At 38.8% G+C, this 27,033-nt stretch overlaps 1 protein-coding gene across 1 annotated transcript in view; it reads left to right on the top strand.

Annotated features, from left to right (window-relative positions):
* LOC139727050 (sodium- and chloride-dependent betaine transporter-like) overlaps positions 1–27,033 on the top strand; it is a 47,772-nt gene that overhangs the window by 11,474 nt on the left and 9,265 nt on the right. Inside the window, exons 2-9 of the mRNA XM_071638031.1 lie at positions 9,151–9,285; positions 10,171–10,477; positions 17,677–17,815; positions 18,602–18,736; positions 20,081–20,184; positions 21,187–21,311; positions 24,980–25,092; positions 26,086–26,223. Of these exons, the coding sequence (XP_071494132.1) occupies positions 9,151–9,285; positions 10,171–10,477; positions 17,677–17,815; positions 18,602–18,736; positions 20,081–20,184; positions 21,187–21,311; positions 24,980–25,092; positions 26,086–26,223 (1,196 nt within the window). The remainder of the gene's footprint in view (positions 1–9,150; positions 9,286–10,170; positions 10,478–17,676; positions 17,816–18,601; positions 18,737–20,080; positions 20,185–21,186; positions 21,312–24,979; positions 25,093–26,085; positions 26,224–27,033) is intronic.

The raw sequence follows: 27,033 nt of genomic DNA, 5'->3' as shown, positions 1-27,033 counted from the left end.
AACGATCGACAAATTATATACTGTCAGCAACATAAGGTGAATGGCATAACAATAAAATGCGAGCGAGCGAAGCGAGCGAGCTTGAAAATTTGATATTCTACAGTTCCAAAACTGGAGTTTTAATTGTAGCTATATATTTCGCTTTGGAAATAAATGGGGGCGCATCGGGCGCAACTGCTGGCAATATTATTGGCAGCAACATTTGGAGAATGGCATAACGATTCAATGCGAGCAAGAAGCGAGCAAGCTTGAAAATTTTGACATTCTACAGTCCCAAAACTGGGGTTTTTAGCTATATCTTTCACTTTGGAAATTAATGGGGCGGCGCATCGGGCGCAACTGCTGGCAATTACTGGCAGCAACATTAGGAGAATGGCATAACGATTCAATGCGAGCGAGCAAAGCGAGCGAGCTTGAACATTTTGACATTTTACAGTCCCAACACTCCCGTTTGTAGCTATATTTATCTTTCGCTTTGGAAATTAAGGGGCGGGGGCATCGGGCGCAACTACTGGCAATTACTGTCAGCAACATTAGGAGAATGGCATAACGATTCAATGCGAGCGAGCGAAGCGAGCGACCTTGAAAACTTTGACATTCTAGAGTCCAATAACTGCCGTCGTAGCTATGTTTTTCGCTTTAGAAATTAAGGGGGAGGCGCACCGGGCTCAACTGCTGGATGCGAGCGAGCGAAGCGAGCGAGCTTAAAAAATTTGACATTTTACAGTCCAAAAGCTGCCGTTTGTAGCCATATTTTTTCCCTTTTATTCATATATATACATATTTATTATCATTTTCTTTGTTTATTCATTTATTTTTATTATTATTCAAGTTTGTTTTTTTTTTGTTTTTTTTGGGGGGGGGCTTTTTGGGGGGGCAAAAATGCGTTTTGCCCCCCCGCTTTTTGGATTGTGGGGGGGCGGCCGCCCCCCCTGCCCCCCCCCCCCACTTCCGGCGCCTATGACCTTGGGGGACAGGCATGATGAACAAGTATAGAAGAGAAGTAACGACTATTTTTCACGCTATTTACTTGAATTGAATAATAATAATAATAATTGTTTTGGATATAAACACCCAATTTTATTGTCCGAAAATGGAAATTCTTTTTTGCCCAATTGATCGTGAGCCCGGCAGCCACCGAGCAGCGCCAGATCGACGTTGCTCTAACCTTTTCAACTGTTGAACGGCAAACAAGGTAGCAGCAACTCCCATCTTTTAACGTCTTTTGGTATGACGCGGCCGGGGTTTGAACCCACGACCTCCCGATTGTGAGGCAGCCGCTCTACTTACTGAGCCAACACATCGGTGAAGTAATAAGAAGTAATTTTATTCGGCAAGTGGAGTCAAATAACGAGGAAAATGTATGATACGAAGATCTCGGAATAGAGCATTTCTTATCAGATTGCTAAATGAAAGCTAAATAACTGGTCATGCCCTGCTATGATCTTCATGATAAGTGCTATATACCTGTATTTTTCAAATTTCCAGCATTCTTTCCAGAGTGACTACTTATGTTTCAGTTTCAGTTTCAACAGAGTTTAGACAGATCAGGTTATTAAAAATGAATCACAAAAATCACACTGAATGGAGAAATGGAAATCAGAGCATGTGCACACATCTCGAGAGCCTTGAAGGAACGGGGTTGTTTGAGAAAAGCAGAAGTTACAAGAAGTTACAAGACAATGCAAATATTACCGACGTAAGCAAAGGTATAAGGCGATGTCTACTCTCAGATGACCCCTATAGATACATGACTGACTATAGTACCGTATAGTATATGCATATATATATAGAGAGAGATAGATAGATAGATATATTATGAATATATATACAGTATGTGTATATATATATATATATATATATATATATATATATATATATATATATCATATATAAAGTTGTGACGTATACTGTGTCGGTCCTGTGTGTAAGTGACAAGAGTGACGAGAGAATGTGTGTTTGTTTTTTCTTCTATCTTTTTTTATCTCTCTGTGGATCGATTTGTTGTGTTCAAGACTTAATTCTTTAGAGCTTCTAAAATTATCCAATCAACCGTTTCATCGGTTCAGTGCCAATATGTTTTCGTAATACAACTTGCTTATACTACAGCGATAACAAATCTCAGTAATATGTTTTACACAAAATTCTGCTGCTTGCCAAAAAAAAATAATTAATGTTATTGTGTTTATCTTTCTTTTTCTATGGGGAGGGGGTATTGTTGTTTCAATGCCATGCATATCTAGTTAAAATACCTGGTATCAAAAAAACTAGTATCACACAACTATGCCAAAGACACATCCGTGTTTTGTAAAGAAAAAAAAAGCGATTGTTGGTAAGCTGTGTAACTCTCTATTAGCCAATTACTCTGGATAACTATGTGTGGAGAATTCAGACAACTCGGTCGGAGTGGCAGGAAGCTCGTTTCCGGCAAACATTATAGAGGCGACCAGGGCCCTGTTTCCTAAAGCTGTTCGTAAAGTTACGAATGACTTTACGAACGACTGGAATATGAAGTGCCAAACTGTGTGCCCATTTTTTCCTTATGTTTTGGCAAAGTAAGATTGTTTGTCAACATTTCATCTACAGTTGGGCAAAAATATGCTTTTATTAAACTAAAAACGTGTGCTAACATATAAGAATAATAATCATCATCTGCAAATCTTAACTTTAACTATTGAAGTTACTAATGATTAGAGACTCACTTGGCTTGTCATATTCCAGTCGTTCGTAAAGTCGTGCGTTTAATAGGGCTCACACCTGTAAATAAAATGGAATGTCCCAGACCCCTCCACAAATTTGTACCAAAGATACCAAAATAAATCAAGAAAAAAATTAATTGAAAATCAATAATGTGGTTTGGCATAAAACTGAATAGCTGCAGGTATTGAATATGAATTCCTCAACAAACTGCATTTTGGTTTGAAGATGGAAACTTTTCTCATGGAATTTGAAGGGACTACATTTCCTTGGGTGCATGTACAGAAAATATGTGATATTTTGAGTGAAAAGAACTCGTAGTCTGGCTTTGCGGACCCTTAGACAGAGTTTGAGCAGAAGAATCCGCCGACAGGGTATCAGGCCCGTAACTATAGGGGGATTCAGGGGGTTCGAACGAACCCCCCCCCCCCCCCCACCCCGCTAGCGAGCAGGGTCCAAAATATACCTCTTCCAGAGTGAGACCCTAGCCCACTTGGTTGCTTAACTCCCGCAGAAAGGTCCACTATTTCCAATTTTGAACCCCCCCCCCCCCCCCCCCCCCCCATAAAGACCCCATATTATAGTTCGGGGCCTGGGTGTAGCTCACTTATCCAGGTGTGTGAAGACGAAACACTCATCTCTCCCACTTAATTTGCAGATTTTTTTATAATTCTTTTTTTTTATATTTATTTTGAATTCTAACACACGTCTCTATGGGGAATTATTTACCCGTGTGAGCCCTATATACAAAAAGCTTGATGAAACAGGGTCCTGGTCATCCCGATCTCGCCGAAGAATATCAATACGTCATCTTCTACTTTCATGTTCAGCTAAGCGACAAATTATGCCCCGGAAACACGAAGCGTTGTGCTAGCTAAACCAGTCTTTCGTCAGTTAGTCACAAACAGGAATAACCTTCTTAGAGCTCAGACAGGATCGGGAACACTTGTTACCCCTCCCTTTCTCTTTCCTTCTCTTTCAATTTTTTTTTTTTTTTTAGTTTCGTCTCCAATCTGCCAAAGAATAGATGAGTTGAAACACAGGTTACGTTAAAGGTCGAGATTCTTTCCACTTCTACTAAATGCTGCGTGTTGGTACATAATAGCTGTTGGTGTCCGATTAATGACTGCGGGGTATTAAAGGATATCGAGCTTAAGCATATGCGAATTGTTATTGTCATTATTGCTTTTATAATTATTATTATTATTATAACTATTATTATTATTATTATTATTATTATTATTATTATTATCATCATCATCATCATCATCATTATCATTCTAATCTTTATTATCATCATCATTATCATCATCATTATCATCATAACCATCATCATCCTATGGAATCCAGCTCTGCTGATCAGGGTGTTCCACCCCATAATGTGGTATTATAAATTCAATTCAATTCCATTTAATTGGGTTGTGAAATGCATTATGCATTGCTTCACTTTGATAACCTATATCCTGATAGTGGAATCGTTTCTTTTATAGGGAAATCCAATCCAAATATAAGTTAGTCTGATAAGAAAGAGTAAAACATTACGAGTTCAACACTATAGATTTGGTCGAAGTTTTGCTATTTTTTTTTTTTGGGGGGGGGACAGTTCTTGAACAGTCAATATGAATAATATGCAAATGGGAAAGTGAGCATGTCACTCCCTCACAACTTACCATAGTGTGTACATAAAATTGTGAAATATCCAGTTTTTCATTCAAACGCAATCATGCCCGAAGCTCAAATCCGCGTACATCTAATGATCACTATTCTTAAGTTATTCATAAACCAGGAATAAGGTCATGCTTCAGACTTCAATAACAGAAACATTGAATTTAATCTTAACTTAAAACTTATCTGTTCCTTTCATAATGAGGACTGTAATTGCTGTATGTCATTAATGTTCGATCAGTGTTGTATTCTTAATTGGGGTGCTGTTCGTAATTCCGAAGGTTCGCTATTCCGAAGGGTCGTTATTCCGAAGGGTCGTTAATCCGAAACACGCAAATTCCCTATACCTACAGGTTCGTTAATCCGAAAATGAAAAAGGGTTCATTAATCCGAAAATTTGTGGCGTTATTCCGAAGGTTCGTTATTCCGAAGATTGGTTAATCCGAAAATGACATTCGGAACAAAGAACCTTCGGAATAACGAATCTTAGGAATAAAGAGCCTTCGGAATAACGAACCTTCGGAATAACGAGCTGTAACCTTTTAATTGATATATGTTGTATTCTTTATTTGGTATCTATTTGCTTTTGTTTACCACTTTCTTCTTTGTTGAAATGTTTGAATATGTATATGCATGTAAATATATGATATCTTTTCATTTTTGAAGCGCCATGAGCACTGAAAAGTGGACCTGTGCGCTATACAAGTAGCCACTATAGTATTATTATTATTATCATTTATTGTATACGATCAATGGATACGATGGATACGATCAAATGTGAGGGTGTGACATGGTTAGCTCACTCATTTGCATATTCGTATCCACTGTACAAGAACTGTTTTGCAGAAATTAGCACAATTTCAAAATGTCATAACGTCCTTATTTTTCATCCGATTTCAGTTTACCGTTGAACTCGTAAGATTTTACTCTTTCTTATCAAACTAACTTATATTTGGACTGGATTCCCTCTTTAAAGACCCATCTCCGCCCTCCTTAATTCGTGACTCTGTTTGGCTCCGTGCTCACTGTTGCTCGTTGCCCTTGTTTATCATCTTTTAGCGCAGGCGTCATATTGTCCCGAAATGTTGCAAAGATGAACACACGAACACGATCTAGGGGTAATTTTCAAATTCGGCTCTGATCGTTTAAACATCGGGTTATTCACCGGTCATTCATGAGGGCATCTTGAGCCATCGTATGATCGCTAGTGGGGTTTCTCGGACTGCAGGAGGAACTTCGTCGTGTTCGTGAGCCGTGGCAAAATCTTCGTGAAGCTATCGTGTTCTCTTCGTGTTTCTTTCGTGTAGACTACTTAATACAGATTCAATATCTTACCTTCGTGTGTGGTTTGACCTTCCCTATATGATATAGGCATCGTACTTGCTTCGGCTGTTGACAGGCTTTTGACCAAGTTGGGGGCTAACTTGGCAAGAAATTGGAAATTCCGTTTTCGTATGTCCACCTTGTGTCAGTTTAGGGACAGGGTGACGCCACCTGCTAACAGTTGTGACGGTGCCTGGTGAACTTTTGTCCCTTCAGTAATATTATTATTATCTGTCAACCCAACCAAAAGCGGGAAAAGACATGGCCTACTTTTCTGTCATATTTTTGTTGGTGTTGCTCTCGCTGATTATAGTAATGCAATACGGAACGTAACAAATTCTTTTTGGCAATTTAACACCCTGTCGACGAAATTACTCCAATCATAGTCATCAAGACGGGTAATTTTCGATACTGCAAAGGTTCGCTAATCCGAAAATGAAGTAAGGCAGTGACGGATCCAGGGAGGACCGCAACCGGCGCACGCCCCCTCCCCCCTTTATTTTTTGTTGAAACAAAAGAAATAAAAAGAAAAAAATGGGGGAGGAGTGCGTGCGCCCCACCCCCATTAATTTTGTAAACGCGCCCCCTCTTTACGGAATTCCTGGATCCACCCCTGGTAAGGTACGTTAATAAAGTGTTGCCAAACACACAAATTCTCTATGCCTATCAATGTTTGTTAATCAGAGAATGAGATAGGGTTCGTTAATCCGAACATTTGTGGCGCTGTTCCGAAGGTTCGTTTTTCCGATGCTTCGTTAGTCCGAAAATGAAATAAGTTTCGTAATTCTGAACGTTTGTTAATCCGAACTGAAATGAGGTTCCTTTATCAGAAAATGAGGAGGTGCGTTCAAACATATCTTCGCTTTCTGATTAACGAACCTTCGAAATAACGAATCTTTGGATTAACAAATCTTGTTATTCGAATATTTTCGCCATTAGGTACGCAAGGAGAAACGAATTGGGATATACCTCAGTTTGTGAAAGCGCGCGTTTATTTTCGGATTGCGCGCTTCAAATTCCTCCCTACTGGAAAGAACACAGTATCCCACAGTGTGTTCACATAGTTGACTGTGTGAAAACTCTTGAATCTAACAGTGTGAAGATTATTTCACTCTGTGGTGTGGTTTTCACAGTGTTCATATAGTAATGCTTTGTTTCACACTGTAAATTGATGACCACATTGTGTTCACACTGTTAAAACGCTCGAATTTAACACTGTGAAGAGATTTCACACTGTGTTCATTCTGTGTTTCACACTGTATTTCTCACACTGTGGGACAGTGTTCTTTCCAGCAGGGCTATTCCGTTAAACATGCAAAAAATGCTCATTTTGCCTCACTATCTAACACCTCACTTACGCTCAACGTGTAAAAATCATTTCTATTCGCAACTGCAAAAATCAGCCGAAATGTCGAATTTCAGACCTACATCTTCTGCCTATTGTTTCGAAAATCCTTGAAAAAAATGTTCATAAGCAATAGATTATACGATTATTTACACCGGCAGCACGTTTTATCTGAAAGATAGTCACTGGATTTCGCCCACGACACTCTACAACGACTTGTCTGACTGAAATTTGCGACTCCATTTTGGGTATCTTAGACAAGTGGTTAATCACCGGCGCGGTATTTCTAGATCTTAAAAAGGCATTCGACGTAATATTTATTGAAACATATTTATTCAGGATAGCTTGATCAGCATGAGCTGTTTTTCATCAAGGTCCTGAGATAAAACATAAAAATACAAACAAAAATTCAGTCATTACAATGAATTGTCATCAGTATAAAATCCAAATCAGCTGCAGTAATTAAAATATCAAATCAGATGAATAGTTAATCATTACCAATATAAAATTCATGTTCTAAAATTCACTTTGCAACTCCTTTGGCGAGAAGACTGCAGAGAAAGACAAAGAAAAACAAATCTGGACTAAGCATTAGAATCCATATTGGCATAAATGCCGGCATTCATGTCATGACCTTTTCAAAGGGAGCACATGACAGCAGAGTACTCATATCCACCCAATCTCTCACTCACACACACACTCACATACACACATACACATACACATACACATACACACTCACACACACACACACACACACACATACACACACACACACACTCACATACTCACACACACGCGCGCACACACACACACTCACATACACACACACGCGCGCACACACACATACACCACACACACACACACACACACAAAAGAATAATCATAATATTAACAAGCATATAAGAGATATGATAATGTTCCCTCGCTGTCTCTCGCAGAGAAGAGGTTACAAAAAAAAAAAGCTCAAAGATAAATAATTTTCAATAACTAGAATAAAAACGACAGGAAAGATTTTCTGCAATCCACATGAGGGTTTGCTAGAAAACAAACTACCGTACTATGGTGTTCAGTTACAATATCACTTACCCGCTGATACTTTTGTTGCAAAATTAATCCTCTACTGTTAATTTTGTTGCTCTTAATTTTGACATTAGAGTACAACATTTTGGGTGATTTTGTACCGAATTACTGATTCTTTTTTAACAGAACCAGACATGGTTCCTTTTGGCGCACCAAAGCAAAAACACGGACCGGTGCCCGTACTGTGGTCGGTGTAAACGCGCCTCTACTTCTAGATTTTGAAATTATGAACATCCTGCAAGAAAAGAAACAGCTACAATAAGCTGTAATCGGCTCTAATGAAAAAGAATTTTGTACTCAAGAAATAAGAATATCATAAAATATATTTTTTTAAAAATATGATTACTGGGATGCATGAAAATATATATCATATATTTCTATTATCATCATACATAATTCAGTTATCAAATGCTCTCTCTCTCTCTCTCTCTCTCTCTCTGCACATAGATGTATTTAATGTATATATTATTGACATGTTGTTTTTTCCAGTTATCCACATCTACAAAGCTCCACTTTGTAGTAGATTGCCTTTTCCATCGTTGTATTTACTTTTTTTTGTCGCCGCTGCAAAGTATGCACTGTTTTCTCATTATATTCATTTATTCGTATATTTGGGATTATAATTTAAGACTATCTTGTACTTTTTACAAGCAGTTAAACAAATTAATTTGTCATAATGCATACTTTATATTATGTATTACCTTTTGTTTGATGGAAATAAACTATAACTGAATTGAATTGAACTGAATTGAATTGAACAGTTTTCTTTTTAAAAAAGAGAAAAAAAAAACTTGAAAGAGTTCATTGTCAAACGAGACAGTGGTGAAACATGCCATCTCGCACAGTCGAGAATAAGATGTCCCACTTCCAACAGTTGCAAAACTCAATTAATATTAATAAGGGGACCATCCCTTTGGCTTGCCGAGGGTTCACAGCCAGAGCATTGATTGCCTCTTCCTCTCATGTGCTATACGTCTGCTATTTGATACCTTGACATTCTCTGCTGTTTCTCTCTGTCTCTTTACATGTCTATCCAGGGGCCTTTCTCGTACCATATTTCCTCTGTGTCATATGTGCTGGAATACCTCTTCTCGTCATCGAGATCGGCCTCGGCCAACTCACCGGGCAAGGACCGGTGACTGCTTGGAACATGCTCAGCCCTCTTTTCAAAGGTAAGATGTTGCTACTCTGACACGCACAGACACAATGAAAAGCAAACCAACAAACAAACAAATGAATAAGTAAGCAAACACACTATAACAAAGCCCCAAAACGTAGGCCCTACAGTATTTTAAAATTCACATATAGTTTTCAACTTTCCTGCTTAACGCTACAGGAAATAACGCAATATGTATAAATACATCACACTTCTTGTATTCACCAGCATCTAACAGCATGTGTCTTTACAGTGCCCTTTGCATATCATGATCATATTATACAGAGCATTTTACAAAACCGTCAACCTGATGGAGTATTTTGTCCAAAGACGAATAGACGCAGGCGTTTCACCTGCCGAGCTTGCGCACAAAGTGTTTTCAAACCCCCATGTATCAGTCAGAAGCTCTAATGCGGGCAGCAACCTTCCACACCGAAAATCTACACCGAGAGATATATCCCAAACTTCAGTGAATATTAACTGTTTATGTGACACCGTGGAGGTTAGTATCCAAAAGCAAGACGAAAGGTCACGTGGCGGAGCCCTGTAAAAGAATCATGGGATTGCCCAGCGATTGAAGTTACGATGGAAATAATTTACATTTATCTGGAATTAGACCAAAACGTAAGTAATCAAACGCTATGAAATAAATAAATAGCTTTTGCCAGCGACATAGTACAATCTTTACTTTGGGCTGCAAACATTTTGGTCTGTAAATTTACAGGATGTTATCATAACACACATACACACATTTACAAAACATACACGCATTTACAAACACATTTACACATATATATACGCTCACACACATACACACACACACACACATATACACACACACACGCACACACACACACACAGAGGCCATAGACACATACTCTATTCATCTTTGGATCGGCAGGAATTGGTATCGGCGGCCTCGTGCTCCAGGTACTCATGGACACCTATTACGTCATCATCATGGCCTGGGGACTCTACTATCTCTTCCTGTCTTTTGACGACGTACTTCCGTACTCGCACTGCAATAATGCCTGGAACACACCTTGCTGCGTCGCCACCGCTACGACCGTCTCTGGAGTGAACGTGAGCGCCAACTCTAGCGTGTTGAGAGACAACGCGGTTGGGTACAACGAGTCCGCGGCGAACGTTACAGGGCTCAGCGAGTTGTGTCCAAACGGAACTACGTCACCAACAGTGGAATTCTGGAAGTAATTATGGCGATGAAGAGAAAAAGATGATAATCATGATTTTAGATTAGTAATCATTATCATAATGACCCTAACGCAATTAAATTGACTCTAACTTTGGTATTAATGATAACAAATGCCTTATTTATGACTTAGGTAGGCAGTTATAAAGATAACTATTCATTATGAAAAATGTGACGTTTATGGTTACGTTAAGACGGTGATCCTAAACTCGAGGATAAGCTAACTTCGAGGATGAGCTCGTAGTTAAGTATGGGTCGCCAAGTGTCCCATGGTCCCTTTCCTCACGAAATCGGTCAATTCGATATGAAATGACAATTTCGTCTATGAATTGTCATTCTATTTACGAAACTGTCATAAATTGACTGATGAAATTGTCATTTCGTGACGAAAGAGATCATGCGACACTTGGCGCCCCATATACTTACCCACAAGTTTATCCTCGAAATTAAGGATCGCCGTCTGAACGTGACTTTTGACAGGCTATTCTGACCTTGATTGTCAGTCATTATGGTTATGACGATAAGGATGATATGAGTTATGGGAGCTAAAGATTTGTAAAGTCCTAGATAGAACTCTTGTTCACGCAGCAACCTTGGGTCAAAAACAGCGTATCTTTTCAAAGTTTGGTCTGCTTGAATTCACGGCTAAGGTTCTTTTTCACAAAGTAAGACTAGTAGGCCTACTTGTAGTAGTTCGTGACCAACCTGGAGAAACTATTTCCTGGTTACTGATTGTTGTATTTTTTCAGGCAACAGCTCCAAGGACATTCCTGCAAAGTTCATGATTCTTCCTGTCCTATTAAAATTTTCGCTTCTCTTTAAATAGCGTTTACAGAAAACACCCACACACCCACAAATAAGAAAATCCAACAGTCTGTACTCAAAGTAACCAGCATTTAATCTCTTTTCATCATGATGCAAATGGCTGAGTTAAAAAGTGGTAGTTCACCGAAGAAAAAGTGTGCCAGTCCCATAGGTGTAAATACCTCTTGTATATTAAACTACATGTATAGGCACATTGTTACGACATACTTCAGACCAGAAGGACTCGCACAAAGTGACGAATGACCACAGAAAACACTACTTATTATGTTGTATACTATTCCTTTCGTTGCTAAACTAGAAATATCGCTATGGCGACTGGCATGCCTCCCCCTATCGCACGGTTCTCCCATAGGTCTGTACGTCTTGACAATTTGAGATGACAGTTTCACATGATTGGTAAAAAAAACCCCTGAAATTACATGTTTGAAAGTTTGACACAACCATAATGTCTCGAGTGTTTGCATTCCTTGAAAAGAACTTTATTTGGATGATTAATTGATTGTTTCAGAGAGCAAGTATTTAGAAATGTCAATATTTTCACTTTACCTTTGACCCTTGCCTTTTGACCCCATGTCTTACAATTTTCGTCAAACAATCACTAACTTGGAACATCCAATTTCCCACCAATACTTTGAGCTATTTTCACAATATGGAAAAATTGTGAAATTTTCATATTTTCGCATGGCTTTAGACCTCATTGCTCAAATCTTTTCCTATACAGAATCATTGTGCTGTAATGCATGTACATTTCTAGTTTGTATGCATTGAGTAATCTCCAAGGTATGGAAAAAATAGTGTAATTTCAGCATTAATTAGTAGAATTTTAGCATTTTTACCTGCCTGTTGACCATTGGCCTTTGATCCAGTGGCCCCGAAATTTCCAAGAAGATCATTGTCGGACAGTATATGCATAATACTACTACAAAATCATAAAATGATCACAAAATGCACTGATGATAAGGATCGATTGTATACAAACTACAATAATCCACCGATAGTCCATGGGTGCTAAACTTCTCGCAAGCAAGGTCTTGAATAGCCTTTTGCAAAGGCGGCTCGCAATGGACTCGCATACGGCGGGCGGTGGACTCGCGCGCACACAGAGATCGGATGGGAGCTCGCTACACACTCTCGCAGCTCGCAGGTGGCGCACTGTGTGCGAGTCCATTGCACTCTGTGTGAGCGAGCTGCCTTGAAGAACTCTTTGGCTCCTTTGAACTCAGCCCATAGTCTCGAGCCCAGCCTCCAGTAGATTCAACTCACAGCTAGACCTATTCAGTCTTCCAGAAGGTTCCAACTAACAGCTAGATTTATCTGGCTTTCCAGAAGATTCTAAAAAAGCCACACTAAATATCTAGTAACCAATCATGACTCCTCATCTGACATACTGTTTACACAACTGTGACCTAATGGTCATGACATGCCTTGGCATAGTGCCAAGCTACACACTCACACATACACACACACATGCAATACAAAATGCAAGAGGGATTCCGCTATTTATAAAACATGGTGACTATTTTTGAAAACAAAGACTTCTTGGGTGTTCTTCACTATAGCGTATAGCATAGTCTAGATAGTCTTGACTATCACTTCACTATAGCGTATAGCGTATATTCTTCACTATAGCGTATAGCATAGTCTAGATAGTCTTGATGACTGCGGCATCACAACTTAACTCAATATCATGAAAAAAGACAAATATTTTGACAAAGAATCAAATGATTTCTCTCTACACAATCTATATAATACCCTTCAGTGTATTATTACTATAGTTAATTGAAACAATGTATATATATATATATATATATATATATATATAGTCAGTTTGTGTATGTGTGTGTATGTGTCTTCATATTAAATTGTGTGTGTTCCTATGATGTTCCTATATTTTGACTATGACCGTATTCAGTATTGACGTAATTGAGTGTCGGAAATCATAAACCACAAATTCTGAATTCGTTTTCATTTGTGCCATTGTTGTTACTGTCGACATTACTATGTGTTTAGTTTTGATTATTACCGTCATTGTTGTCACCATCATTCCTCATAATTGTTTGGTGATTTTGGAGGAACACCATGCTGTTTGGGTTTTAACCCATAAAGTGCAGAGGGCATTTCTGGCATTTTTAGTTGTAGGGCCACACAGATAATATGGAAATTATTTAAAAATGTTATATTTCTAGTTTTTATGTGATGTTATATGTCATTTTGAAGAGGATAGATTGAAAATTTGAGCTAAAAAAATAATTTTCCTGTAAATTTCAAGTATGATTTTCATATTCTGCATCAAAAAACAATTTTCGTATTGAAAAATACAGTAATTTTTGTCAAAAATATGAAAATCATGACATATTTCAAAATTTCCATTATCGCTTTCCAGATTTTCTATTTAATTTTGTACATTGGTATGTTATGACACTAATACAAGAAATTCAGGTGTTTATCTCTTTTTACTGCTGAGATATTTGAATAATTGTGAGTAATGTAATGTCCATGTAGTCCCATATATTGATTTTACTGTGGTACTCTGTTCCAAAACGCATATTTTGACATCTTTTTTAGCTATAAAATTTCACTTTTATGATAAAACTTATTTTTTCTGCTTTGGTTTGTTAAATGTAAATGTATTTCAGTGAAATAGCATAAGTTTTCACTTAAATATTTGTTCTTAATAATAAAATGACAAAAAAAAATGTAACTCAGGGCCTCAGCAGTTTATGGGTTTTTCAGGTCCAGAGCCCCGTAGCTAGAAACGTTTGTTCTTAAAAGTAAATATCAAACTCAACTCAGATTCATGTTCGAAAACAAAGTGGCGTTCGATTCGTAATTGTCAATAAAGCGCCAACATTGTGGAAAATAGTTTAAAGAGGATCTTGCCTTAATCATGAAGAAGGATATGGTCATGCTGCTTTACTTATAAGCAGTACGTGGAAAATCACTGTGGGATGTACCACAATTGGGCCGAGCATGATCATAATGAAATTCCATCAAAACTGTAATAAACTTTTCGAACTATCTAATAGTTTTGTCTAGAACAGTACATAATGAATCCAACGTTGATAAATTACATTACAAGATTTAACATGAGACCGTTCCTAAAACGCACGCGCAGCTATCACACTCTCAACATACTCAGAGAGGTCATTGTTCTTATAGAGAATTCTCTCGCCATTTAGTACAAACAATCTAAGGCTATTTGAATCCGCGAATCCTATGAGTCTTACAGCCCACAAGTTATGCAGCCGAGTCATACAGCCCATAAGTTCACAACTAACCAAATAGGCCCATGAGTGCGATACTGTGCAATCAAGGCCCACGGGACCGACACATTAAGCTCCTTGATATGTAATGCAGAGCTCGTGGGCTGTTTTTACCCAGTGTCGAACTCGTGGGTCTTTTATGCTTACTATCGAATGGGAATGTTTGCCTTAACGTTGGACTTATGGGCTTAATTTACCTAGTGCCGGACGAAGGGCTGTATCACTAGTTGGTTGTATGACTCGTGGACCTTTTTTCAATGTCGAACTCGTGGGCTGTTTTACTCGTGGGTGTCGGACTCGTGGGACGACCCTATTTGAACAGTGGTCCGCGCGTGCACGAAAAGAGGTCAACTCTTAGAACCTCAAACCCAGTACATACAGTATAATGCATGTGACGCACAGCTTTGAAACCAGGGCTTGGTTGTCAAAATTATTCTAATCTAAAGGAAAAATCAATATTTTTCTATATGATGCGACATTTTATTACAGAGATACATTACAGAGCTATATTTTCGACATTTTCAATGCGTTATGATGAAACAAACGAACTTGCTGTCTTGTATAAAAATCTATGAATGTTATCAACGTTAAGGCAGAAATTACTGATCAAGCACATTAATAATTTCGATTCTGTCGCTGCACCAAAGAGAGCTAAAATTTTACTAGTCATATATTCCTCTGTGAAAGTTTATTATTCTAGCTCAGAAGAAATTTCTATAACCGTTGCATCTGGCGGCGCTATGACAATTTCAATCGACCCATAGATAATAAAGTCCGTCTTGTTTTCTTTTCATATTATGTCTCACGCATAAATAGGCCTACTAGTACACACTATTCCGGACGCATTAAGTGTTCTTGTCTTTATTGAATTCTTCAAGTGAATGATAATGTAGTTTAGATAGGAATTAGGCCTATGTAAAAGTATTCCATTCCTTTTTTGTATGCGAATAACATTATGTTGTTGTATTAGTAGATCTCAATGTGATAAATGTAGAAATAATATACATTAATATAAAAACACAGAGTGATAGACATACACACGCATCATACATGTCCTGGAGTCCAAACATTACCCAATAAACTTGCCCAAGGCATCACATGCAGATATCCGTACGGACTGTGGAAAAAATAATGTATGACTATTTGTGCTGCTGGCCGCGAATTGTAACAGGAAGGAAATAATTAGCGGATGATGGAGAGAATCACACAACAAAGGAGCTGGGTTTGAAAATATCTGATTTCACCTTGAATAAAGCGTAATTATTCAAGCTGAAAGTACAAGTACACACAAATAAAGCAAACCCACTGCAGAATAAGTCAATTCTTATAAGTCAATTATGCTTGCATTACGGAGCGAGTAGCTCCATGGTTTATTATTAGGTCCATGGTTGAATGTATCACCTTTATTTCCCCTCAGATTCTGAAAAAAAACCCAAAAGATTAAGATAAGAAGGTTCCATGAAAATGCTGGATAGATTGATGAAACTTTCATGCCATGTATTAGTAATAGTAACATTTATCAAGCATAAGTAGGCCTATTATAGCAGCGTATATGTAGCTGTACCGTACGTTCGAGCGAGGGTTTCATTTTGTTGTTTTGTTGTTGTTGTTTTTTGGGGGGTGGGGTTTTGTTTTTGTCTTCGCTAATAGCGGTGAGTCTCTTGATTATAATTTGCCCTGCTTTAAGTATGTGGCACAGCGCGTACACGACATGTATTAGCCACTGACCTTTATCTAAACGAGAGTTCAGTGGTATTAGCATACAATCCCTATGCATTGATACTCCTCAAAGGGCTATTTCTGTATCCTATAGCTGCTGTATCTCTCGCAACAACCCCCCGCGAAGTTTGTCGCGAGCAGTAAAGTTGTTTTGCTACAGCATACTTTATTGCATAAAATCTTCAAAATTCAGACATGTCCAACTTTATCACCAAAATGTAGCGCCGATACGACAGTCTGTGGTAAATACGATCGAAAAAAACGAATAGATAAATAAATGAATAAAACAAAACAAATTAAAGGATAGATATGATAGATATCCAAACGAAATACATAATAACCACAGATTTATCGATTCCATCGATTCCAACGATTGTAATTTCATGGACTGAGATCAGCGTGAATGCGAATCCGTGATATAGAACAACCATTTTTTTTTTCGAAGGATATGAAGTAGGCCGCCTATCTCTTTTTTCAGTCTTAACAACAGTAGGACCTATTCTTATGAACAATTCACTCTTGCACTGACCTGCTTTGTATTATACGCCTAATATTCTCACCATAAATTTCAATGCTTGCCGCTGCAACCTTCTACGCTGTATAGACGATGTGGTAGCTGTTCATATACAAAGATTTATTTCAGCTAATTTCAGAAACAGGCTAGTCCGTACAATGATTTTATTTTTGAATAGTTAATGAACTCTTCAGTCTCAGGACTGGATCCTTTGAATGGCCCTCCACAAGTCTTTGACTTCTTGGACGTCATCATTGGTAATTCAGGTAATCACACAAACATAGCCAATCAACGATCAAACCCAACTTGCGTCAGATACTTGCGTTTGATCTTAAGTTGCGTTTATTTGCTTAGTCAACTTTCTAGCGACGGGGTCCAGACTTACAAACAAAGTTTTGGGGTTTGGATTCTAACCCAAAATGTCCCTCTGGGAGAACCATCTGTATAGCCTTGATAGATGTGTATATACCTGACAAACATATAGGGAAATGAAATAGCAGGGCAGGGCAGTAGAACAGTACATGTATTAATACTGTATGGAGGCTATCCTGAGAAAATAGGACCAGATTAATGGTATATCATGTTATTGGACCGAATTCACGAAGGTAGCACAATTGAAATCATGGTTTAAACTGTGGACAATTTTTATGGGGCGCCAAGTGTCGCATGGCCTATTTTGTCACAAAATCAGTCATTTCGTTAACGAAATAGGCCATGCGACACTTGGCGCTCCATACAAATTGTCCATGGTTTAAAACCATGGTTTCAATTATTGTACCACCTTCGTGAATTCGTTTGTGTGTGAAATTTGTGCACCTTTGACTCATTGACACATAAAGGGTTAAATATCATAACTGGTTTCCTGTCTTCTCCAAGTCGCAAGGTGCTCCAGATCCACCTGTCGGACGGCCTGGAGGACGTCGGGGCCGTCAGCTGGCAGCTTTTCCTCTGTCTCGCTCTCGCCTGGTTTCTCATCTACCTCTGCATCTGTCGTGGTGTCAAATCTTCCGGCAAAGTGAGGAATTAAAACATGATTATAATCATTAAACGTAGCAGCAAGAGAGGACCTAGTAAGTAAACAAACAAACAAAATTCAAGGGAAGCATGGTGGAGCTTAGATAATATTATGTTCCTCATTCAATTCTGTATTTGTTGCAGGTTAGATTCTGTGGTAGGGGTTTGATGATTTCAGAGCAAGATAGACCTATTAAAGAGGAATGGATAGTATTAATAAACACTGTGATGGTATATTAGTGAGGACCCTAGAGTGCGAAAAAAAGGAGATCCTTGTTCCGGTTTCCACTGTTAGAAGTCCATTTTCAGAGAAATGAATGGTGATGAAAAAATAAGCATGACAGAGGAAACATGTAATGAAAAGTTTGGTTTTGCTTTTTGGTCTAAAGCCGCCATTCTTGATTAGATTATGTTCATGTGAGATAGTTCCTACTTCAAGAGTGTGACGTTCATATGATTTTTATGAAATAATGAAGAAGTGTCCATTACATTGTAAGACAACTAGTCGGAATGATTTAAACATAATACATGGGAGTCTCATTTGAGCATGATAAACTGATATCTAAAGCACACATTCTTGATTAGATTATATCCCCTTGTGAGATATACGTCCTACTTCAACAGTATGGCCCAATATTAATTATTATTTTCTGAGATGATAGGCGTGTCCATTTTACTGTAAGGCAACGAGTCGGAGTTATCTAAACATAATGGGAGTCTCATTAGTCTGACCAGTGTTTAATGTCTCGCGATGAGGCTAAGATTACACTCTGGTGTTCCGTTGCAGGTGGTATATGTGACAGTCCCGTTCCCCTACCTGCTGCTGACCATTCTCTTGATCCGGGCGGTCACCTTACCCAATGCCGGTGAGGGAATCGCGTTCTACCTCAAGCCGAACGTCACTCGCCTTCGCGACAGTCAGGTAGGACCAGAGATGTGCCTGGGATAATCCTCTATAAGCCACTTTGTAATTAGCTGATTTACACATTCGTACCAATGACCTTTCTTTTCTTTTTCTCAGTTGGTTAGGCTCTTCACTCGTTTTCAAAGCGATATAATGCGTAAGCTTGCCCGACTTGACAACTAATGGAATTCGTGTTCAAGCAAAGAATGAACTTGCGTTTAGCCGAGGTGACCCAAATAGTCCTTGAGTTGACATTTCAGCAGGAGTCCTTTTCATTGTCTTGTATTGAATGCAATGACATCTTTTTCTTTTCATATTGCCAAATACCAAGTTTGCTGTCAGCTCCTGTAATAATTCCAATAACTTTCATTCTTGACATATCTCTGCTGATCAAGCAATAGAAACAAACATTTGGAAACCCCGTGTATACGGTATACAGAACGATGATAACGCTGATGATAATAATCATTGGTTGTTATCATCATCACCGTCGATATTTATAGCATTATCATCACTGCATTTATTGGCGGCTGTCCCTTAATGTTGGCCTTTTAATGTTTGCACTTGTCTGATCAGAAATAAGTTTTCAAGCTTCGTTTGAGACTAGATATTCTACATTTACCCCTTTCGCAGGTAAATTTTTCTCTCACACAAGGAAACTCTGAGCAGGATAATTCCGTATAGAATTCGTAAATGTTGTAATGTCCTCTGGGAGCGTATAATGAACTATTGTCTGGTAAATGGATGAATATTACTTTTTCCACTGATCCATGACCGAATTCCTCATTTTTCAGCTCGTGTTAACAATGTGAATCCTTGAGGCAAATAGATACGACAAAATATCAGTTTATCAACACGTCTTGAAAGTGAATCGTGGTGCTGATATTAGTACAAGAGAACTTTTCCGAATATATAGAAGGAGTTAGCGTCAAATCAGAGCACTTTGCAGTTCGGGTCAAAGAGATGATATTGATAGACGATATATAAAGCAGGGAAAATTATCAGTTAGCCAGTTGGTGCACGTCATGAGACCGATACCCACGAGTCATAAAGCCCATCAGACCGATACATTAGTGCACAGTAATCGTGTACTATGCCCTACATGTCCTATAACAACTGCTTGTCGAATGTGAATATTTTCTGTTTGTGTAATGTATGCAGATGAGCGTTGTGTTACATTCAACTGTGGAGAAGAATACAATGAAAGACTGAATTTATGAATAAACAAGTTTGTTCATTCGTCCGTCCATTCATTCCATATCTCAGTAAACCTTCTCCGTTCAAATATTTCATTCGAACTTTAAATGGGTACGGCTGTTGTATACGCCAATGACAAAAGGTAATCTTTTTCGCTATCGACAGGTATGGCTCGACGCTGCTACCCAGATCTTCTTTTCAAACTCGCTCGGCCAGGGGTTCCTCGTGGCCTTGGGCAGCTACAACCTGAAGAATCATAATTTCGTGAGGTAATGAAACGTTTCAAGGCAACAGTATCCGAACTTCATGCACTGAGGAAGAAAAAAAAAATCGAGGGTACATATTATGAAGGCAATATCTTGATTAGAGCGAGTGGCTTCGTCATAATCCCTCGAGTTTCAGAAGCCACAGTACTTTTGGTTTTGGTGCAGTGATCTTTTTATCACAATATTTCGCTAGATATATTTTTCATATGTTTTAAATGCTCCCTTTGATTTGAACCTAATTCACTTTGTGAGGTCACGTATGGAAAACGATATAAAAGATAAAAAGACGACTCAAAATATTTTCATTTACCTAGCATAATGAAAGAACACTTGACTTCTTTCAGAAAGCAGGAGGGGTATTATAGCACCCTTAACATAATCATGTCAGTAATAAGTCGAGGGAGTGTGTACGTTCCATGAAAAATGACATTTGTGGAATTCGTATATACGTCATATACATTATACCATGGAGCTACAGTAGCTCCATAATTATACATACGTTACGTCGTCACAAACTGTAGCTAGTCTTCTCTACAAGAGATGATAGCGGCACTGAATCTATAAGAACTCAAAACTTTTTCAACTCATTGCACGATTTTCCTCAAACATTACTACTACTGATGTGTTCTCACAGTTCACAAGTACATATGTGGTGTAATTCCCCCTGGTAAAGAAAGAATGTTTGAAAGGATTATGGAACGGGTTACTAGCGGCAAGACAAGTAACGCTCTATGTGAGATCATGCATGATAAGTTTTATCTTGCGAAAAAAAAAACTTTAAGAGGTCAATCCTATGCTTGAACAGATCTTCAACAATTAACCAGTTAGACGAACAAGTGTACAACCCATACACTCCTCTTTTTCTGATCATGCTGATAATGCCTAAAGCTTTGTGTAGGAGCTTGGTATTTTCCAACGCCTTGGACTATAATGTGGGTTTTTTGTGAGTTTCGGAACTAGCCTTTATCACTTCATTCATTGTTCCTGTCAATTCGCCCGTTTTAGGGACACCATTCTCTATTCAGTGACAAACAGCGCCACCAGTCTATACTCGGGCTTCGTCATCTTCGCGGTACTCGGTTTTATGGCGGGAAAGCAAGGTGTGTCCGTCGGGGATGTTGCCAAGTCAGGTTAGTGACTGGATCAGTGAGTGCACTGTACAAACCAAACCATATGTCATGCACGATCGGGGAGGGGGGTTGGGAGGAGGGATTGGGAGGGGGGCATCACGAGCTAAGCACCCACGAGTCACACAACACACGAGTTATAGCGCACCTAAGTCATACAGCCCACTGCCTTAAATTGAACAACTCAAAAAGCTCGCCACTAGGCAAAAAAGAAAAAAGAAAAAGTGAGCCCGACAGGATAAACGGCGCTATTTATAAACTCATTATGGATTTACTTAGCTCGTGGACCTTTCTCGTCTAGTGTCGAGCTCGTGGGCCTTATTTACCTATAGTGTTGAGCTCATGGGCCTTATTTCCTATATGGTTGAGTTCGTTGACCTGTTTGACTTCGTGTCTAGCTTGTAAGCCTATTCTACTAGGTGCCTATTTCGTAGGCTGTATGATTCATCATATGGTGGTATGACTGATAAGGGCTTTTTACACTTGTGTTTCTTAACCCCGGACTTTCTCTGACCCAGGACTATCGTTAGTCCCGTACCAATTTTTTCAGCTTTTTACACTCGCCAATTAGTCCCGTACTATCTCTTGTCCGGGGCTAAGGAGAAAACTGACCTTTTTACACTCGTATTTCTTAGCCCCGGACTTTCCAAACCACATGAATATTCATAATTACGCTGTGTACTGTACACGTACACGCACGCACCGGCAGCACTTGATTACCTCGTTTCTGATTGGTCAGTGAGGGTCGGATTCGTCTCCGTTGCTTAGCCCAGGATTATGTTTTCGTTCTGTTTACACTCACTTGCTTGGCACCGCAATTGCGGTGCTAACCCCTGCTATTTTGCAGGGCCAGATAGTACCGTACTATCGGTGGGGCTAGCCCACTTTGGCAAAAACGAGTGTAAACAGAAAGTGGGCTAAGGATAGTCCCGTACCAACGGTGGGGCTAAGGCCCCCCCCCCCTTAGCCCCACCCCTTAGCCCCACCGTTGGTCCGGGGCTAAGCAAAAATTTACAAGTGTAAAAAGCCCTATACTTTTTTTCCAACGTCTAGCTCTTGGACTGCATGACTCACGCGTGTCATTCTTTATTCACTGGATGAATTTCATTTCATTCCCTGCTATTTCATTTCCGACAAAAGTATGAAATACAATATGACATTTGCATATAATGAAAAAAAAAGTAGAGTACAATGTGACTTTTGCATATCTATGCGAAATTAATGCAGATCACTTTTTTTACAAGAAAACAAAACATAGGTTAAGGAAATGCAAAGTCAAAGTCTAATTGAATTGTATCAAGGAAGAGATGTCGGAAATGGAGGGAACTGCTGAAAAAGCCTAGCTTGTAGAATGCAGTCCTCTCTTGTGTAGTAAGTAGCTCTTACACATGCGTTGAAAGAATAAACAGGAGGTCAACAAGGACAGACAAATAAGGACAGGAAGAGGAGGACAGGAACAGGTGCAAAGGGGGAAAAGAGTTCAAGGGTCAATGTAGCGTTTTGTCAAGGCCCTCTCGCTGTATGGTAAAGAGAGCCCAGTTGAGTGGGGTTGCGCGAGGCTGTCGCGCTCGGCTGATCTTGCTTTGCTAGCCCACTACAGCGAGAGGGCCTTGACAAATGGCTAGGGTCAATGCCAAAGTACATGAGACCATTGTGTAGATTACCCTGCTATACGTTATGTCTTTGTTGATTGCAAGACACAAATGTATCTAAGAAGCTTGTCAACTTCACTTCAGATGTTTGGTTATGCAGTTGTTGCTTTTTTTTCCTTCATTTGATCTAACAATCTCTCGTGCAAAATGAATACATCGTTAAATACATTAAATACACATTGAAAAAAAGAAATATAAGATCATATTGCTTCATCTTATTTATCACGATTTGAAAACTACAAACAAACAAGATTTGTGTAAGTGGAGCAAAAAAAAAGTTCTTTTCATCATTGTTCATTACAACAAAAACCCAACATGATAGATAGGTCCTAAATTAACTGATCTATTTTGCGAGGTCATGCCAGACTGCTCGATCATTCAACTGGATTAATGTTCATTAAGTCGACAGGAGCGACAGTTACATATCATACGAGTCATCTGACGAAATTTAGTGGGAATTAGGGGGCCTGAAAAATGGCGACTGTCGGATTACATTCACCTTTAGTGTTTAAAAGGATTAGTAACATTTGTTAAGGAACAGTCTACAATTTTAACATGAAATCAACAATTAGATTATAAGACTTGATGGAATGTAGTAATATGGTGGATCTTATGTCTCTTCGTTTGTCTAATCATGATGAATATAACATAAAATGTTTGGCCACCAAAGAATGACAGGATGAAGTCCATTTGTATTAAAAAAATATATTTGAAATTAGGGGGTGATTTAAAAGCTTTATCTCTATCCGTGTATTGATGTAATTTTACTGAGGTTGACCTTTCACCTGAAGTTGGTTGACATGTCATTGAATCATACGTTAAAGATCTAATCAAAGTTAAAGATTCAATTTCAGGAACCATTTCCCATTATATGCTCAGTGAAAATTGCCTTTATGCTTCATCATTTTAATCCATAGATAACCGTTCCAGATACTATTTACGAGTTAAATCGTACAATTCGGAAATAAAATGTAATCGTTGAAGAACATGTCCTTTTATTCTCTCATGCACAAGACCTCCATGATGTGCTCCATCCGAGAGACAGAGAGATTTTATTTCTTCAATTGTAAATGTCCTGGTAATTCACACTACAATGTCAGCTAGTCTCACCATTGGTCAATATGACATTTTGTAAATATTCATTTTTGGTTGATATTCTGACGACAACCCGAGATTAGACAGATTGCAAGTTGCGTTTTTTTTTTTTTGTTACGATTGGTCATCTTTATCCAAACGACACCAGCATCATATACCACTTAGTTAAAATTTATTCTGTCAGAATGTCTTTGTAGAACCTCATGAGCTGATGTATTTGATTCGAATAAAACAAAATAAACTTTCATTCCATAGCTCCTTCGTATCTAACAGCCACACGGTATGTCCCTGTTATTGTTGATTAGTGTGATTAAGCAAGGTGTGTGTGTGTGTCATACCTCCTTGGTGCGATCCATTCCTACAGTTCATAAAGTTACTCTCATGGGACCGATTGCTCTAAAGTGTCGGTGTCTTTTCATGCAACCAAGTTGCCTATTGTTATTAAACAAGATTAATGACGTTAAGGACAGAGTGGATCGATGAGAATTGGATGCGCGAGTTTAACTTTGGAACTGTTAGACTGTTTCCAAGGTTAAACGAGAGCATCCAATTCTCACTGGTCTACGAAATAGGCCTGTGCATCATTCGTTTTATAAAATGGGCCCGTAAATTCATGAAATGCAACCCCTTTTCCCACATCATACGTCCGGTACACCTACTACACTATAGCCATGCGGTCGGATTTTACTGGACGCATGGCTCAGTGTGAATCAGTAAAAATCAGTACATGATAACAATTGACCAATCAGATTGCAGAGATTCTAACGCCCGTTTTATAATACAGATTTGTCTTCTGTTATCAATCGTCAATATACCTGTAGCTTCAAAGTTTGAGAGCAAGACTTTATTGAGCCGTATAAGCAAATAAGAACACTGACTGAATGCGCCACTCCCACCCCCCCCCCCCCCTGGCCTCCTCCTTAGGTCCAGGGCTAGGGTTCATCGCCTACCCGGAAGCAGTGACACAGATGCCCCTCTCGACCCTCTGGGCTATTCTCTTCTTCCTCTGTCTACTCTTCCTTGGAATCGACAGTGCTGTAAGTACCCATCATCTCGCGAATGCAGCCCATTGTTTCCCACAAGGTGGCCATAAAACGAGCGAGTAGTCGCAATTTTTGTTTGTTTGTTTGTTTGTTTGTTTGTTTGTTTGTTGTTTTAACACAGATCTATCTGCTAAACCATACAGGCAATGCTATGGCGTCATGGCGCCGCGGCGCACCATGGCATGCGACCTCAGTTCTACGCCATTGGTCAAGAAAACCTTTTGCCTTTGTATCGACCCAGCTCCGAGAAAGGAGCCACCAAAACCCCAAGCATTACAAAAGGCTGCCACAGACCTCGGCAGCCGAAGACCTAGTCTTCTGAATTGATCACCTTATTCCAATACATAATCAAACCTGTCTATAGCGGTCGCCTAAGGGAGACTAAAACAAAAAATGACCGTTATTGGCAGGTGGGTTGCAGCCATAGAAAGAGTCGTTGACATGACTTTTTTCTCGCGGGATGTTTTTAATGGTCGTATATCCAGGTGGCAACAAGGCAGGTCTGACTGTACGTACATTTAATGTTGATGCTCTTTTTTTTATCTAAACATTTATGCCGATTGATCGTGAGTCATGCAGTCGAAAGGTGTATGTCACGTTTGGATATATGCAAACAATCCAAAATATCTTATAGAATTTGCATTATTATTCTAAGTTTACATATACCATAACTAATATAACGATCACGAGTTTTTTTTTTTTTCGTGTCGAAATCATATTATCACACCAGGGATTAAATTACATCCATTTCATGATGAATTCAGGAGCTTAGAAAATCGTTTATTTCTCGCAGAATTTATTTAAAAAACAAAGGGTACCAGGCATACCAGCTTTTTTTAAAAGTCCATTCTACGTATATATACATTTGCTCAAGAGCAACTATAGATAGTTTCATATCTTCTTTATTTTCGCGATCACTAATCCTTTCTTTCCGTGCATTTGTTTGTTTGTTTGTTTGTTTGTTTGTTTGTTTGCCCCTTCATGCAGTTTGTCGTCGTGGAAGGTATGGTCACGACCATGGTAGACATCTTTCCCAAGACACTGCTAAAAGGTTACAGGCGAGAGATGTTCTGCGCAGGTTGCTGCGCATTTTTCTGCCTGGCGGGAATCCCAATGATAACCTACGTAAGCATCTATTGTGACGTCATTTGTCCCATTTTATGTATACATGTAGTAGAAGATAAAAAAGTGCAAGTAGGAAACTATTAACTGCTGATTCTTCCGCATCTATATACTGCTCATTCTACTGCTGCTATAAACTATAACAACTGACTATAACAGCCAACATGATTGCGATAAACTGAAGGGGATGGTGAGTTATGACGACAAAAAAAGAGATAGTAGTAGTAGTAGTAGTAGTAGTAGTAGTAGTAGTAGCAGCAGCAGTAGTAGTAGTATAGTAGTAGCAGCAGTAGTAGTAGTAGTCGGGAGAAGTAGTAGTAGTAGTAGTAGTAGTAGTAGTAGTAGTAGTAGTAGTAGTAGTAGTAGTAGTATAGTAGTAGAGGTAGCTGCAGCGGCTGCATCCACAGACTAGGCTGCATCCACAGACTAGTAGAACATTGAAAGAAGAAGAATCGTTAAAAAAAAAAGAAAGTTATGGGAGTGGCAAGTATATAACAAGCATTGATGAATATGATTATACATCTCAATCGTAGTTGACAGTATGAGCACTTAAAACAGTAGTTATAAAACAGCGGTAGTGGTTAATGATGATGATGATGATGATGATGATGATGATGATGATGATGATGATAATGATGATGATGATAATGATGATGATGATGATGATGATGATGATGATAATGATGATGATGATAATGATGATGATGATGATGATGATATGATGATATGATGATATGATGATGATGATAATGATGATGATGATAATGATGATGATGATGATGATGATGATGATGATGATATGATGATATGATG

Source organism: Diadema antillarum, unplaced genomic scaffold (assembly GCF_040938485.1).
Source record: "Diadema antillarum isolate AM-2024a unplaced genomic scaffold, OU_Dant_1.0 seq00000113_RagTag, whole genome shotgun sequence".
Lineage (NCBI taxonomy): Eukaryota > Metazoa > Echinodermata > Echinoidea > Diadematoida > Diadematidae > Diadema > Diadema antillarum.
Note: the sequence above shows the minus strand (reverse complement) of the source record. Positions and strands in the feature narration are given on the sequence as shown.